Source organism: Watersipora subatra, chromosome 1 (assembly GCF_963576615.1).
Source record: "Watersipora subatra chromosome 1, tzWatSuba1.1, whole genome shotgun sequence".
NCBI lineage: Eukaryota > Metazoa > Bryozoa > Gymnolaemata > Cheilostomatida > Watersiporidae > Watersipora > Watersipora subatra.
Window position 1 is genome coordinate 60,136,046 of NC_088708.1, and position 17,224 is coordinate 60,153,269.

General features: G+C 34.4%; 1 protein-coding gene across 1 annotated transcript in view; it reads left to right on the forward strand.

Moving 5' to 3' along the window:
- Nucleotides 1–17,224, forward strand: part of LOC137399591 (zinc finger CCHC domain-containing protein 2-like) — a 37,293-nt gene that overhangs the window by 7,443 nt on the left and 12,626 nt on the right. Inside the window, exons 6-11 of the mRNA XM_068085773.1 lie at nt 4,415–4,481; nt 4,622–4,658; nt 6,421–6,542; nt 11,005–11,189; nt 15,251–15,339; nt 15,896–15,984. Coding sequence (XP_067941874.1) covers nt 4,415–4,481; nt 4,622–4,658; nt 6,421–6,542; nt 11,005–11,189; nt 15,251–15,339; nt 15,896–15,984 — 589 coding nt within the window. The remainder of the gene's footprint in view (nt 1–4,414; nt 4,482–4,621; nt 4,659–6,420; nt 6,543–11,004; nt 11,190–15,250; nt 15,340–15,895; nt 15,985–17,224) is intronic.

Consider the following 17,224-nt stretch of genomic DNA (forward strand, 5'->3'; position numbering starts at 1 on the left):
TGTTTGGACCTTAACCCATTCACAGGCGAATCGAGTGTCGCCTATATTTTGCACACTCCTTCAGGCGGTGCGACATTAACCCTTTTGGGTTCAAGAAATTTGCTAACTTACCTACAACTTGTTGTAGATCTTTAAACCATAACTGTCACGAACAACTTTTATCGTATTTACTAGGTAAATCAGACATGCTGATTCCGATTTGTACTCAAAATAAAGATTAGTCCACTAACTTTCAGAGTAATGAAGGCTTTTTTATAGCGTTTTAGTATCAGTCTCGAAAACAACACAATCGGCATAACAAGCTCCGCCCATAAATACCTGACGTAACCTAGCTTTTTAGGAACAGAAGTTACGTAAGGATGTTTAGACCGATTTAGAATAATAGAGAAGGGTGTTTTAAAATCCATTAATATCTAAAATCAGCCTTAAAAATAAAATCAGTCTTTTCTGAAAGGTAGATGAGCTACCCTACAGGATGAATTTATTCGTGGAGTTATATTTCGCGAAAATTGTCTTTTCATGCATATTCGCGGATGAATTTATTCGCGGCTGAAAACTGCCGCTCTCTAGGAAAAGTTAACTCTATTGCGGCTAGTAATAGTTATTACTACGCTTGCGCACACCGCGTGTTCCAGTTTATATTTAGCTTACAACTGCGAGGCGATCATGCTATTCTACGGTAAACAATTTTTGCTGCGTCCAGAGGTTTTCACGAATATTCATCGCTTTGGAGGCCTTTGATAAGCCAACAACTTGCGGTAAGTAATGAGTTTTTACATTTACTAAATTAGTTGAATTTTACTTTGGTTCTTCGGTAAAACGCAACACTACCGTATTTTTTTCCATCCCTACTGCTTCATTATTTGTTTTAGTGTGGGAGAGAGATTTTTCATCATACACCGAAGAACAATGATTGCAAGGGTGGTAGATGTCATTCATAGAAGATCACCAATCATTCAGGGAGGTCTGGAAATTGAGGTTGAAGTGACCGCAGCTACTTACGAGAAGAATATATCTGTTTTAAAAAATGAACAAAAACGCCTTTACGAGCACAAATCTTTGGCCAACCGGCAGAACTTTGCAATAGTAAGCCACGAGGAGAGTTCTGATGATAACTTCCTTACCAGCCATGTAGTAGCGAGAGAATCGCCTTCAACACCTACCCAAGACAGTGACAGCAACAGATCTGCTATTAGTAAAATAACTAGTCAGAAAGCACCATTACACGCTAGTATTCACATTTACCAGAATACCAGTTTGATTTTATTGCTAGACAACCGCCATATGGACTAAACTGTTTATATTTACTCCATTCATCGTTTGTAAAATTTTATTTGTATTTGAAATATTTTATTTGTACACTCAAGTTTGTAATAAATTATAATATATCTATACATGAAATAAAATATATAATTTAATCATGTTTGCTACAGCGATATCAAGGAGTTGTTGTCGATGAAGGGGTCTAGGTTGACTGGTTGCCTCTCTGCCAATATTCCTGCCTTGATGAATATTACTACTTGTCTTTAGTTTTCGTAATCGGAGTAGGTTGTTTCATTCTCAATCTGCAGTAAACACAAAAAAGAAAAAATATTAACGAGTGTTGAGGAAGTACAAAAACAATAGCTGAAGTATTTGATGAAAGCGATCAGTTTTTAAACAGAAGAATTAACTAATGCAGTTGATTATGGAAAAACGTATCTGCACTGCAAATCAAATACATACCATAATGTCCAGATCAGAATCATGATCGTCCTTGACTTCGGTATTAGAGATTGATGAAGTTGATTCTAATGTAGAAAGACTTGGAGAGCTTTTTTGCTATGCTGAAGCCATGCCGAATAACTTGTAAAAACTTTGAATAATTTTGTAAAGTTTGACGCAATGGCAATAAAGCTCGAAGCCTGGCGATGATTTTAAAGAAGTTTTGGAACTCAGCTACGTTTAGTACTTCTGCCTCGCGGCTATTTTCGCGATGACGCCATTCTGCATATCTTGTGACAACCTCGAATAATTTTGTAAATAAATGTGATGCATTGCCAATAGTGTTAGCTCAAAGCTCAGGCAATGATTTTAAAAATGTTTTGGAACTCAATTACGTTTAGTATTTACATTAAAAACTAGGCTAGCGACTAGTTTTAATTTGATGCAGTAGTTATTCTCTCTTGTGATTAAAAATAGAACTAATTATTCACTGAATTTAATAATTCGCGGGATTGACTGTTCGCGAAATCGCGAATTTTTATGACCAACGAATATTTTCATCCTGTAGGGTATTTAGCATTGCATATTTAAAAAAGCGTAATAACAACGCTAGCTTGTGATAAAACCGCACTTTTTGAGCTCGTTTTTCTCTGCGTTCAGCCCATTTAAATGTCATGTAACAAGCTACGAACAATTTTAAATAGTTTATATACCGCTCATAAAAACTGAAATTATTTTACAGGCTGGATTTAGATAATAATGGGCTTTAAGACACCCATCTCTATTATTCTAAATCGGACTAAACATTCCTAACTTCTGTTCCTGAAAAAGCTAGGTTTCGTCACATATTTATGGGTGGAGCTTGTAATGCCGTGTTGTTTTCGAAACGGATATTGAAACGCTTTAAAAAAGCCTCAATGACTTTGAAGGTTTGTGGACTAATCTTTATTTTGAGTACAAAATCGGAATCAGTGTGTCTGATTTACCTAGTAAATACGATAAAAGTTGTTCGTGACAGTTATGGTTTAAATGGATATGCACGAGGAAGCTGATACATGTCTCTACCAGTTGATATCTATTGCTTGCAATTAACCTGCGATGATCTTATAGCCTGCGTTTCAATTTGTTGCTTTAAAGCTTTTTCTTTTATTTTAAATTTAAAGGCATAATTTAATTTTATAACTATATTTAACAAGGTTGCATATAAGCTCATTGCATTCATCGATACGTTTGCTAGTTTGCTGCCAAAATTGGCTTTTTATGTGCAATAGAACGGGAGTAACGAGCATAGACCCATTGTAAGCCGAGTTCAGGATATCTCAGTCATGCTATCAAATAATATGCTATAAATCTGCAAGTTTATAGTTTTATAGTAATAATAAACTATCAAATGCTACAAATATAGAGTCAAGAACAAGTGACACAAACAAACCATAATTAAAATACATTCAAAAACAAAAATTAACATTTCGAAGCAGAATTAACCTTTATTTAAACCAAAAATGTTAGTATCATTTGTTCGGCCAGTTTCGTTTTGATTGTCGTTTTCGTTTGCAATCATTTCCTATTCTCCTGGCTGTTCAATACTTTCCACGATGTTTTCTAGTCTCAAACCGTTTTCTGCACAGCCGAGCTAATTGATATTAGCGTACAAACAATTTTTTTGCGGAGCAAAACTTTTATGCGATGCCATTTTGAATGCATCGCATAATTGCATCGCATTTTGAACTTCTAATGCAACTAAAGAGAAACCGCATGTCAAAATAGCCTCAAAATTTTAGCCTCAAAATACGTAATAGCACATTTTTCATCGTAAATGCGAAAACCTTTTTACATACATCAAAGTGTCAATACCGCATTAAACAAGTAACTACTATTAGCCTGATACAGTTAATAATTATATCTATGGTGTTGTAATCAAAGTTTTTAATGAAAAAACTTGGGAGTTGGAAAATGGACTTTGATATGAACAGAAACAACGAACGAATTAATTGTTATTAATGTAATGGATTCATTAGTAGTATAGTCTTTTGGAAACTTTTCTACTGATCACTTCCTACTATGGATTTGTAAAGATGAAGAATGTCAAATGGTATCAGTCAAATAGAAGTGGCGTATGTTCAAATAAAAATGGCTTTCAATTAAATGGTGGCGCTCTATTTTTCTACCCTTCTCCCATAGTGAGGCTCAAAAAAAGAGGGGGTTCAAATAAAGGTGGCATTCATATACAGGTTTTACGGTATTTTACTATGATATGCTTACATTTACCTCCTTCATCCTGTACCTCTCAATCTTTCTTCCTTCTGCCATTTATTTTAGTGCTGTCCAAGTTGATCAACTGTTAAATCAATTTTCATCTTCAAGTCGTTACTCTCATGGGCCAGATTGGTAAAAAAATATTGTATTCATTTTTTACAAAGTTGAATCTGGGTCTTTTGATCATCCATCAAACAAGTTTTTTTTTGACCTTGTATTTTGTGGAGGTATAGTACATTTCTGGTGGAAAACTTTCACAAACTGCAGTGGACGCATTATGTGAGCGTCGCAATCTGATGATTTATTTCCAGTTCCTCAGTAAACATTGTTTAAAATATTGCTCTTCAAGTGTTTGTCAAGTACAGTGTTAAGTCAATATTATACTTCTGGTAGTATGTGTACCATAAATCTCTGTAACATCTATATTATGTGTTTTCTCTTTCATCAATTCTAGATGCTTGCAGCATTTCCAGATGACGTGAAATCACTAAAGCACATACAAAATATACCTTTGCTCAAAGGTACGTCTTACTAGTTTTGGGTTTTCTTTTTAATCACTCTTGCGATATGCCTGTTCATGAAAAATGTTATTATTTAAGTTCGAAATAGGCAAATCCGGTGACCTGTTGAAGCAATTACAGACGAATTGTTTATTTTGCAGGCCATGATAGCAGTGATATGGCACAGCGCTACATAAGGTTAGCATCATTACTTTTACTACATTCTTATTCTAGTCTCACGTCATTTCTTCATGAAAGACATCACCATTCTAATAAGTGGTGGTTAACAACAATAGACCAAGTCTTAGCTAATATATGTGAAAGTCAAGCATTGATGATTTCATTTTAGCTGCATAGAATTGCTGTTCAAAGAAATTATCTGTAGAATTTAACTTTTCATTAAATAAATTTTTCTTTGTCAAGTCATTTGTACAAGAATGCTATATAGGGAGGAGTGCATAATTTATGACTGCAGTCATGACTCAGTTTGCAATGAGCTCGAACTAAAATTAATGATATCTTCCAACCATGAATAATAGCACGATTTCATTATTCAAATGGTAAGTTGCTATTTGTCAAAGGAGGTGTGAAGGAAGTAAAGTTCAGCATGCCTGCGTATGAGTAATGCAGGTCAATGGAAATTATGTTCTTGTTACGTAGCTGAGTATCTACTCAACTAATAGAAAAAATTAACGGTCTGGACTAGAGCTGCACAATAAAGCGATATCATTCGATGTGACGATATATTTCAGTGGATGATTTTATATTTGGTCAGTTTTCAAATCGATATGAATATCGAAGCCGATATTTTATCGTTATGTCATCCATTTATTACTGGAGTTGTCCGTTCTCCTTATTGTAAAGATGGGACAACTCCAGTTTTTCAACCTATATCAGTCAATATCGTCCATGTTAGTTTAACACTATATATCGGTAGAAGACAACTCCAATTTTCGCAATTTTTCAGTATTCGATATATTTAGAGACCAAATAATCAAATGTATATGCAAAGATATTGTGCAGCACTAGTCTGGACAATTTTTCTGTATACATTATATATATACATTGTATTTTTCTGACACTGTTTCTGCATCATTTTTGTTGTATGAAGTTTTTGAAAAATACGGTTTACAATAGCATCATATTCACCCAAAAGATCTTATCACTAATAATATCAATATGGGTGATGTCATTTTACATAATTCTTCAGATGCGCATTGTAAAGAAATTAGAAATGTATTTCTCTCTGATGTATCAATATGAGGATAATTGTATCAAACTTGTATAAATGTTACTCAAATCGCACACTTAGAACCTTCCTTTCTAGTTACACTAAAAATATAAAAAATCCCAATTTTTCAAGTTTATTATGCATATATGAAATATTGTGTAGTGAGCAATTAAAATACGTAGTTGTCAGCCTTTTAACAATCTATTGCTCATAGGAAAAACGATATATGGGCATGTCCATAAATAATAATTTGACATTCAGAGTTATTTGATGCCACTACACATGCAAATTTGCTCCCATTATAAAATTCTTTGAATTAATTGATGTAGTATTTTCATGACTTTCAGATAATATAAAATTTATTGCTTCTAAAATAGTAGTTTCGGAGCTGTGAAGTGCAACTTTCGTAAATGATGTGACATCACAAAATGTCCCATCATTATTATTAGTCAAATTATTATTTATGGACACGCTCATATACAAATCTAGAATTTGCTTTATCACACAGATCCGCATGGAGATGTTACTATTGTATGCAGCTGTTAAAATTCTTCTGTCACATCTTTAAAATTTTTACCTTTTTGCTCTTTAGCCAAGGAAACACAACTCAAGAACACAACAAAATGAATTTCTTATTATGATCTTTGTTGTCTGTTAGCAATTCTGAGGCACTCACGCAGAAGAATTTTAGATTATTTACACGCAGTAACACCTGACTCTTTATTGAAGAGATCTCTGTAAAATGAAGCCAGAGTTCTTGCAGTGTCAGATTATGCACGAGTTCTTCCTTCCTGTGAACCGGTTGCCAAAGTCGGACAGCTTGCCTAAGGGGGATACTGCTAGGCCAAAAGGTTTGTTTCTAGAACGACTGGGTACTGCAGTTGCCACCCACGTATGCACCAGAAATTGATTAAGTTATGTTGTAGAGTTTCATAATATGGAACAGAGTTTATCCTCTACTGTCAAATCTCGTCATACAAAATTGATCTTTTTTACCATTTTCATTTTATGTTGAAACCTTCATGTGTTTATACCCTTAAAACCTAAAGTTAAATGCTTAAAGTAATTATTTACAAATAACATTTGAACAAATACATAATATCCATAAAACTGCTAAAAAGTGAATCTAAAAAGCCTATTTTACGTAAAAATCCAATTATCTTCCATGTTTACTTGTTTTGGGTTCAATGGTGATAAGCTTCCTGTTATTCATAGCATTTTCTCTTTTTCCTCATTATATCTACAAGGAGACTTTTATGATTTTTGACAGAATCGACTCAGATGTTGGTTCGTGTTTTTTTATCTAAATTTTTGCTTTAATCTTAATTAATACTGCCTTTTTCCCACCCATTACGATGTACGCTCCTTTCTTTAGGATTCGTGATTTTAAGACTGATTTAGAACCAAACTATGTCCAGTAGAATTGCATATGTACTGATTGACAAAACAGTTATGTTTTGAGAAACTCTGAATGTTATTGTTAAAAATACTTCAAATGTAAACTATTTGATCAAATTTTGTATTGTACATGTATATAGAATTTATATGCTAAGGCGATCGTAAGTTGAAGTTTGACTGCATTAGTAGCAGATGCCATAAAATCGGCATGTCTTTGGTGTTTCTTCATATTTACCTCCAAAACAGTCGGTATACTAATTCATGATATCTAATTTTAAAAATTTTAGTTTGTGCTATTGAGACAGGATTTTGTTCAACCAATAATTGAAATGCGTCAAGAATATCTGCCAAGAATTTGAACTGATGTAAATAGGATGATAAACTTTGAGCTGTTATTCCCTATAAATATGAGGCATCTCAATTTGTCAAGAACTGCTTGAATTTACATAAGCTTTTGGCAAAACCAGTTTAAACATGACCTCACTATCGCCTTTTTGCGATTGCAAATTATTCGGGCATGAAGTTTAGTTAAAATTGTTATTTGATCTACTTATTAGCATTTTAGAGTTTTAGTCGTTAGTTGCGAGCTCATTGGAATCTTTAAAGATCATTCGTATCAGTCAGTGTCTTACACTCTACATTCACAGCAAATTCTAGTTTGTCGTCATGGTTCATAGAAGATTTTCTAAGTTCATTCTAACTCTGCCTCTTTTTCATTGTAAGGAAACATTTGTTACTATTTTTTTCATATTATTATGAACTGAATTTTGTTCACTTGTACCAGTGTTAAAAGAGACATACTTTTTAGGAACATATCCTCTATGACTGGGAAAAAAACCCTACTATGAAAATATGTTAAAATAATTAGTATTCAGAACAAGACTGGCATGTGAGGTTCAAAAATGTGTCTACCATCATCTCATTTTTCCTTAAAGATGTGGTTGCGTCAAATTTGAGTTGATCGTAAAAGAAAGCATTTTTTTTCCTCTATCAGTTGATATGTTGTTTGTTGTGTTAGGCGATTTCATTGCCAAGATATTTGAAGATTAAAATCAAAAAAATCTGATCGCGGTAAAAACGCTCAGGCAAAAAAAAACATGCCCAGACTTGCCCAAAATGATGTCACGCGTGATTTGTCTGTCAATATATCTCGTACTCACATCGGCTATTTGCGATAAAAGTCTCGTCCTACGCGGCTCTATTGGCATATATTTTATTTTGTATTTGCTCATGTTGGCTAGAATTAAATTTTAAATCCCGCTACAGATACATTATTATGAATGTTTCAAAGGCCTCAAATAACGAAAATTGAAAATTTGTCTTACCCACTTTCTCCAAATGCTGTGTAAACATTTGAGTACCGACTACCAATTCTACCGGTCTACGGTAATTCTGTCAAGCAAACTAGGTAGAATAAGGTCTTTGTATCGGCACAGTTCCGCCGCTACCCGCGCTAACGATATACAGCTTCCCAAAAGCCCCGCCCACATTATGCCCGTCGCCTATCCTTGGGGCTTGGCTGTATATCATTGCCCACACCGAAAACTAGTTTCTTACTACCGTAAGTAAAATAAGCAAGTTGCGTCTTTGAAAAGAATATACATAGGGATAGAGTTTGAAGGATGAGAAATCTGCTGCAAACTGGATTTGAACTAACATTCTCCGGACATTCACAGTTCTGCGGACATCCATATACCGTATCCAATTCACTACAATATTCTGCAATTCATGTTTTGCATTATCTTCAACAATATAATTTTATTATATAATTTTTACAAGCAAAAAGATTTTCATCTCGGCATAAAGCTTTTATTAAAAATATCAAGTCGTGGCCACTCACGTAGTTTTAGCTGGTACAATAAGACAAATTCATCTACTGCAGCAAACTCAAACAAAACATCATGGTTTATGCAGCACACATTCAAGTCTCTCTTTCCCATTTATGGCAGTTTCCACACTGACAAAGCTGCTTCGGCTGGTGGGACGACATAAACATCCTGTAATCAGTAAAACAAATGCAATAAATATATGTCATTCATAGATGTCATTCTAACGCGTATCTACTGAAAGCTTTCAAATTGGGAGTTAGATAGGGAGATAGATTGCGAGTGTAATTTTCAAAACAAATAAATGTTCAACTAAGGCATATGTACGCCAAGCCAACGATTCGAAGCTCTGGTTCTGGAAGTTAAAGATTTGCATTGATCAATCGATTTTCTTCACTTTCTACAAGTGAGAAGTGAACATCTAAAGTCAAATCATAAATCTAATTTACTAGATAAAACTGCCACAGAAAATTTGAACCATTGCAGCTAGGTGAACCGATAAAAAAATATAAAATGATGATTAGTGATAGCAAAAAGTTATAATTTTATTAATTAGTACATGTATTAATGAGTACTAAAATATTACCTTTAGTATCTTCATCAATCTAAGCCATTGTATTGCTAGATGCTATGGATTAAAGAGAAGCCGTCATGAACTCACTGTACATACAGATCTCGCACGCGCAGGAAATTACATTTTAGCCTCAAACAGGGAAATATAATCTGAATGTAAACTCAACAGGAAACTCTATAGGAGACTCAAAGTAAAAGATAAATTTACCTCCCTTCTCCGATCTTCCTCTGTAGAACTTTAACCACCTGATGCCCAGAAAACTCGGAGTCACCTTCGCAGTAACTTCACAGCAATTTTTTTAATTATGTTGTTCGCCAATAAAACGTGTCGATCGAGTAATTAATTAAAGTAACGATGTTAATTAATTTAGTAAATATCGATGTCCATGTGATTTAATAATAGAGTAAAATCCCTAAATTTGAGATCACAGACAATGCGTTTTACATGTGATAACATTTATTACGACCTATATAAAAATTTCGCGCTGATGATTGGCTAATGAAGCGACCTTATATTTATCGATCGTGGTTTCTTTTCAGATGTATCACTAGTGACGTCACAAAAGAAGCACCCGCTGGAACATGAGCTTTTTAAAAGAGGGCCTCATTCAAACGCATATATCACTGCACAGGGTTGGTCTACAAAGACAAAAATGGCATCAAATTGTAGCTGATGTTTTAGCCTTTTATGGGTCTTAATTTCATTAAATCGACCTTTTTGATGCAACTACACCTTTAAGAGAATGATGTTCACTTTTAGAAGATAATTGAGTATTGTCTCATTACTTCTAATCTATACCAAATATCAACTTATTACAGGTCATCGGTCTATGTGACTTGATAAAAGAAACCTTACACTTGAGGGGCATTTATTTGAGTTGTTAAAAATATGTCTTCTTTTTTTAAAATGTTATATGCATGTATTATTTTTTAATGTTTTACGAAGCTCCGAATGCTAGTGAGTTGAAAGTTTTATGGCAAGGTTGGAGTGTTAGAGCATTGCGGCTCACTTCAAATATTGTTAATCTGTTTTCATTTTTAATGTCATCATAGCGTCCTGTGTTTGATTAATGTGCGTTATGTGTATAGGTAAATATTTTAAAACTGCTGTGCCTTTTTATAATTATCATATGTTGCTCTTGAAAAGTTTAATAAAGTTTATAATTGTATTTATTATTTTTGATGCAGTAACTAGCCAAATTGTCTCAATATTTAAATGTTTCAATTATTTTCCTATTCAGGCTTTTTGGAAGTATAAAAGTGTATTATTGGTAGCGATTAAAGCCAGTGTTGTATCAACAGACAATTTTGAATTCAGCAAAATTGAGCAATGAACAAGTTGTTACTTTTTACAAATTTTAAAATCCTTTTCTCACTCCTCAGTTTGTTATGCATGTTTGCTTATAAAATCTGATGTAACATGACTCGCTACCCACGGATTAGGTAAAATTGAATGCAGCTGCTTTTCTCAATCCAAACATATCCAGTTTTAAATAACGACATCTACCAATTTCAGTTGTAGATGCAAGACTGATAGTTGATGCAGATGAGAACAGCGAGTCAGAAAGTCTTACACTGCCCATGCAAACGGTTATTGTGACCAACAGTTCCAAATATTCCCTTCCAACAACCTCTCTAAATGGGACAACCGGCCTTTCTCAAGCCAGAAGCCCAACTGGCAGTCACATACCGTCCAGTCAGGTACAGGCTCAGGGTATTTGTCTTTATAGTTTTATAGTGCTGATACCTAACAGTTGCATAGCTTTGCTTGTTGTGGCTTATTTGCCGCTTTTCTTGTTTGATTCCTTCAGCATTTGCTACGAGACTTCAGGTTATGAACTCCTTTTATGTTATCTTGTCTTGCTTTCGAAGCTCTGTGTAATATTGGGGTTTCTGCATGCTCGGACAATTACCTTCTGCCCTTACATTGGTGCATGGTGTTGGTTCTTGCAGTCTTGCCATCTCAGTCTGTTTCTAGTATGTCACCACTTGCCACATTTGCCGACCTTTTGCTCGTGTGTCCCAACAATGTTGTGATTTTAGATCGCCGCAAATGTTATCAGTGAACCAATATTGCGGGCGGATGGTTCTATGAGATGCCATTCTCATGGCAATCAGTCTCATGTACCTGCAGTGAACCGACATCCCGTACACCTCTCTACTCCCGCCAGTTTTCATAGACCTAGGCGCCTTTCAAATCATCCTTCCATTAGTCCGGTTGGGGATCAGAGCCTCCTCTCCCCGCAGACCCTCCTTAAGTCACTGAGGCTACACAAATACGAACACTTATTCACAAACACAACTGTAGCAGAGGTAATAGGCGACGACCAGTTAACCCGCTGCATGCTGCCTTCGTCCTTTTGTCCCAGCTCGGCTTATGCGCTTACCTAGTGGGTGGAGGTGGAGATTGCATGCCCGTAGTAAAGCTGTTGTGCTCTGCATTTCTTCATTCTAAAGTTATTTTACTCGATTTATTTCGAATCAAGAGTAGTTTGGTCTGAACGTATTATCTGAGCATATATTTTACAGGTGTTTAAATATGTCACTCAGTCATCATGTTGATTTAGTATGTAGTATGTAGTACATGTATCCATCATCCATATGTGTTGTCTTTGTAATGACTGTTATTGCTCATCATCGTGCCATGACTGGTGGGGTATGAGCATGTGAAGGGTCATTTACCAATTTGCTTCGTAGCTATACTTCACCGAACTTTGTTTGCCATGTTCTGCTGGAATTAAGGAAAAAGTAGTATGGGTTTTCCAATGCTTCGTTTAAGTACTCAATATAGTTGATGATTTCATACATGTGTTAAGCTGTTGGGAGTATTTTGTAAGCTTTTTGAATTGGTCAAACAATGCTGAAAAGGGGTGCCTTATTCTTCGAAAAGCTGGGATTTTTAGATGAACTTGTTGATGTTATTGTGACTTGAGTTGCCTCAGTTTGACACCCTATGTGGTTCAGTATAATTATATCTACACTATATAATTTAATAGAGTTATTAATAGACATAACGTCATAAAGTTATGCCATAGAGTTATGGGCCTGAAAGGCTCAATTAAATATTTATTGCGGCACCCAGGCCCATTTAACCAATTGGCTGTTCACAAGTGATACTTTCAGTGTTACTGTTAATTCTGTTTTTTTTTGTTGAGGAAGAAGACATCTCAGGCTAATAATCTATATGTACGAGTAAAGAAGTTTTTTATGAACAAAATAAAACGAATTGCTTCAAATCACCAAACGATTAAAAAAGTACTAGCTACTAAAAACATGAAAAACCAACCCATCTTGGCAAACTATAAGTTAAGGTTGTAGTTTGTCTTGTCTTCCATGCTTGTCTTCCATTTTTAGGATGAGCTGTTAACAAATAATAAAGATTCATGCACTACAAGCTGAGATAATTGTGATTATGTAAAACATGGTTGGTCAACTTATGATTGTATTCAGCTGCTATCGAGTAATTATTGTTGTCGATATACTCAATATTAGCAGCAAGTAGTGAGGCTGCTTGAAAATAAAATTCTACTACATTCATGTTTACTCAACTCGCTAAAATCCACTATCACAGAAGTCAGACTCACTCGATAGTAGAAACTATTGTTATTATATTATGTTTTGCTCAGCCTTAATTCAAAGTCTAGTACTTACCTGTAAGTAAATCTTATAAGCACATCTGCTCTTGAGACTTATCTAGAGCTAGTAGTAAAGTAATAAATATGTAGAGTTGAAATATAATATTGAAGTTGAAATGATTCGGCCAAAGAAAAAGATTCTCATCCTTTACCAATATAGTGGATGTTTCTCACACTAACATATGAGAGAAAGCCGTATTGGTCTGTTTGACGAGCTCCAACCTTTTGCAAACTGGTACTCATTTAAAAGCTTAGAATGTGTACTTTTGGAATATTGCTACATAATTACGATATAGTAAACAACTTTTTCTTAAGTCGCTCCCGGATAATTCGAGATTGAGCTCAAGAGATAACAGTTGTTAACCTGGATACTCCGGAAATGGGTCTTAAAGAATTAAACGTTTGCTCAGTTTATCCACTTATCAAGGAGGGCCCACCTAATCTCAACTAGGTTATCCAATGTTTGTAAATCACTTTTTACTCCCAATCGTCCTACTATATTTTCAAATGATCAAATAAAATACATACATTGTAAATTGTATCAATGTGATAGTCACACATGTCTAAGAAGGTTCAAATGATTGTCTTCCAGAGTGCAAATAAACATTCATTTATTCAAAATGTTGCCAAAACCTAATTTTCACTATTTGCGTATGGATAACATTAACCATAGAGGTGACTATTTCTCTCAACAATTAGACGTCGAAACATGTTGGTGAGCCCACGTGTTCTTCTTCTGTAAAATTAACATAGTTTTTCAATAAGGATTTTTTATAAACTACATGTCTACGAATCTGACAATATTATTACAGTGAAACACGGATAACTCAAACTTCAAGGGACCGAGCAAAAGTGTTCGAGTTATTAGAGCGTTCAAGTTATCAGGACAGTCATAAGTGCACGTATTTATCAGTAGATACATGTACATATACAAACTATATATCAATCAAAAGCATAGATTGCTTGTTGCAAGTTAAAGGGTCTCTCGTGTGAAGTTTTAAATATTTTTAATCAGAAAGTATAGATATTTTTCTATCACTTAAGATTTGTTTGTTGCTTTAGGTGATGTAACTGCCAGGACGTTCTCAGATTAAAATTAGCAAAACTTGATCGCAATTAAAATGCTCAGAAAATATACATACGTATTTTTCTACCGAGCGTTTTAACCAAGATCAATTTTGCAGTAAGTCAGTTATTACAAACTGCTTTACTATTAAAAACCCATTATCAATTTTGCCGATATTACTTTAAAGTTATCCAAATTTTACCTCGCTTTTCTTGCTTTCGGAGGGCTTATCGCTAAGCGGATGTTTGGTAAAATTTGATTTTTGCAAACCTTTAGAAAAGTCGTTAATGAAAATATTTGCCGATGTTGGTAATAACGAGGCCTAAGAACTACTAAAAGTCGATGTTTATCTCTATGGCTTGGAATAAAGTGATATTCTAAAGCGATAGTAACAACCGTCTCGGTAGCTGTTTGGGAAAAAACTGTTCGAGTTAACGGAGTTTCGGTCGAGTTATCTAAAGCCATTTATCATTGCGTGGGAACGGACCAAGCAAATCCATTCGAGTTAACCATGTGTTCGATATATCCGAGGGCGATTTATCCGAGTTGTTTATTGTATATTGTTTTACCTTAGCTCATGTTTGGTGATTCATTATCTTCAGTACAAACCAAATGGATAAATTGTAAATATCGAGGGATATTTTGGATGTGCAAAATACAGAAATCTTTCTTATCTCTAGTAGGGAAGTCTTTGTGCCAGATATGACTATCCATTCAATGAATGACAGTTTCATGGTTCTATGTTTTAAAAACTGAACATTTGATTTTCGATTACGATTTATCAATGTTTAGGAAAAAGTTTCTTTGCTAACATGATGGGTGCCATATCTCAATAGTTTTTAAAGTTAATGGTTCATGCAGGTCATTTGTTATACATTTACCTTATATATTTTTAGTGCTGCTGAAAACCCACTGACTGCTTCATTTGACAGAACTGACCAAATTTTAATTACTGTCTAGACAAAAGTTATGGAAATCGTTGCCGAAGCTCACAGCAGTTTGACAATTCAAGATTTGTACATATCTAGTAGGTATCCGCTAGATTGAATTCGTTGTTGCAGATGTTACAGATGAGCAAAAGTGATTTGAAAGCTAAAGGAATGGTTGATGGAGCTGCAAAGAAGCTTAGTGACAAGTTAAACATCGTAAGGTAAATCATTATGGCATCACAAAGTTGCACATAAACATAATTGGCATCTGTGTTCAAGAAAGTAACTTGAAGGTCCTGTTAGGCCGTGTTCAGGTAAAGCAATCTATTAACACCAAGTTGTTGAGCAGTTTTTTATGTAGAATCATCAACTTTCAGGACATTTATATCGGTTTTCTTGTAACTGGTTTAAACATACACGCATATTTGGTTACGGCCCAAAAACATCTATGTTCTTGACACTCATTCAATGATATATAAAAATAATTGCAATTTTTTTTCATGTTATCAAATGACTGGTCGGGACAGTTTTTTTTCGAGCTGTGGCCAAATATGCATGTACAAATGTACATTTGAACCAGTAAAAAGGCTTAAATTTCAAACAGCCTAAAATTTGATGATTCTACATAAGACTCGGCTTAACCATTTAGTGTTAACCGATTGTTTCACCTGAATTTGGCCCAACAAGACCTTCAATTTTATTAAATGAATAACAATAATTAAATTTGTTATGGACAAAGTTTTACTCTGTGGTTGCTCATGGCCATATCTGTTGTAGAAGCACAGGAAACATTAACAATCAAGAGTTTAAAGACTTGGTTCAAGGGAAACCTGGACATGTAAAAGCCACATTTCTTCATTCTCCCGGTAATCGAACACTCATCAGTTTGTGAACGCGTTCCCTACCACATTTCTTCAGATAACCCCATGATTTAATTTGGTTGCATTTTCAATTGTTTTTTTTATTCTATTGCTGCCATTTCAATACCAAATGTCTTCACAAAGCATCATTTTCCCAAAGACAACGGTAACTGTCGCTGAAAGTTTTATTCAAGCCTCACTAGTTTATTAATCAACAGCAAGTCAACACTTATCTACACTGAGTGCCAAAAATAATAAAACATGTTTAGGAAATATCATTCCTGTTTTAAAGGTTTTAAAATGGTACTTGAAGTGCTTCTTACTTGGTGCAACCACCAAACTTTTTAGAGTTTTTATTAACACAACTGCATTGTCGATACAAATACATTTGCTAAAAAAGCTTGTAAAAAAGCTGTGAATCCTGCCCAGGAAGGTTCAGCAATCTAGGCATTCAAAAAGCTGCTGAGATATCAGTTCATTCATTAAAGTTACTTCATATCTATTCATATTTATACAGTCCAAAGTTGTCAAGTTTAAACTGAATTTCTACATTTGCATTAATATTAATGAGAAAATGAATGAATGTCATCGCTAGAAGATCTGCTTGAAACCATTAGTCTTGGTGGCAGCAGTGATTAGATCTGTTATATTTAACAAAAAATGTTCACCTCTTTTAACGCCGTACAGTTTCCACAAGATTTAAAAATCGTGGACCTGGTGTCTACAGCTCATAAAATTCATTTATAGAATAACTAGATAATGTAAGTAATATTGATCACAAACCTGTTATCGCTCTCTAAAAACAGTTAAGGAATTCATCTTGTACCAGTTTTAAGCAAATTGAGCTCGATTCTATCAATTGCTGTTCAGGTAAAATGTACAATTGTGCAGCTTTTGTTGGCTATAGCTTTTGAACGATTTGTCTTCTCCTTCAAGCTAATAAAAACTCAAGCAAATAAGTTTTCAATTTTTTTACATGTCTTTACCGTTATTAATTTCGAACTGGTAGTAAAAAATAAATTGTTCACCACTCTTTGAAAAATAAAGTGAGATAAAAGGAAGTCCGCAAAAGTCTCACATTTAATTTTGGTGTTTTTTTTTTAAAGGCAAGAAAAATTGTACCTCGGTATAAAGCAGTTTCTTTGATATCTTGCTAAGCTGTCTAGCAGTTATTATTCTCTTTATAAACAATATAACTTCATCAGTTTCTTTCTGAATTTACAACATCGTCCAAACTGTAATACAT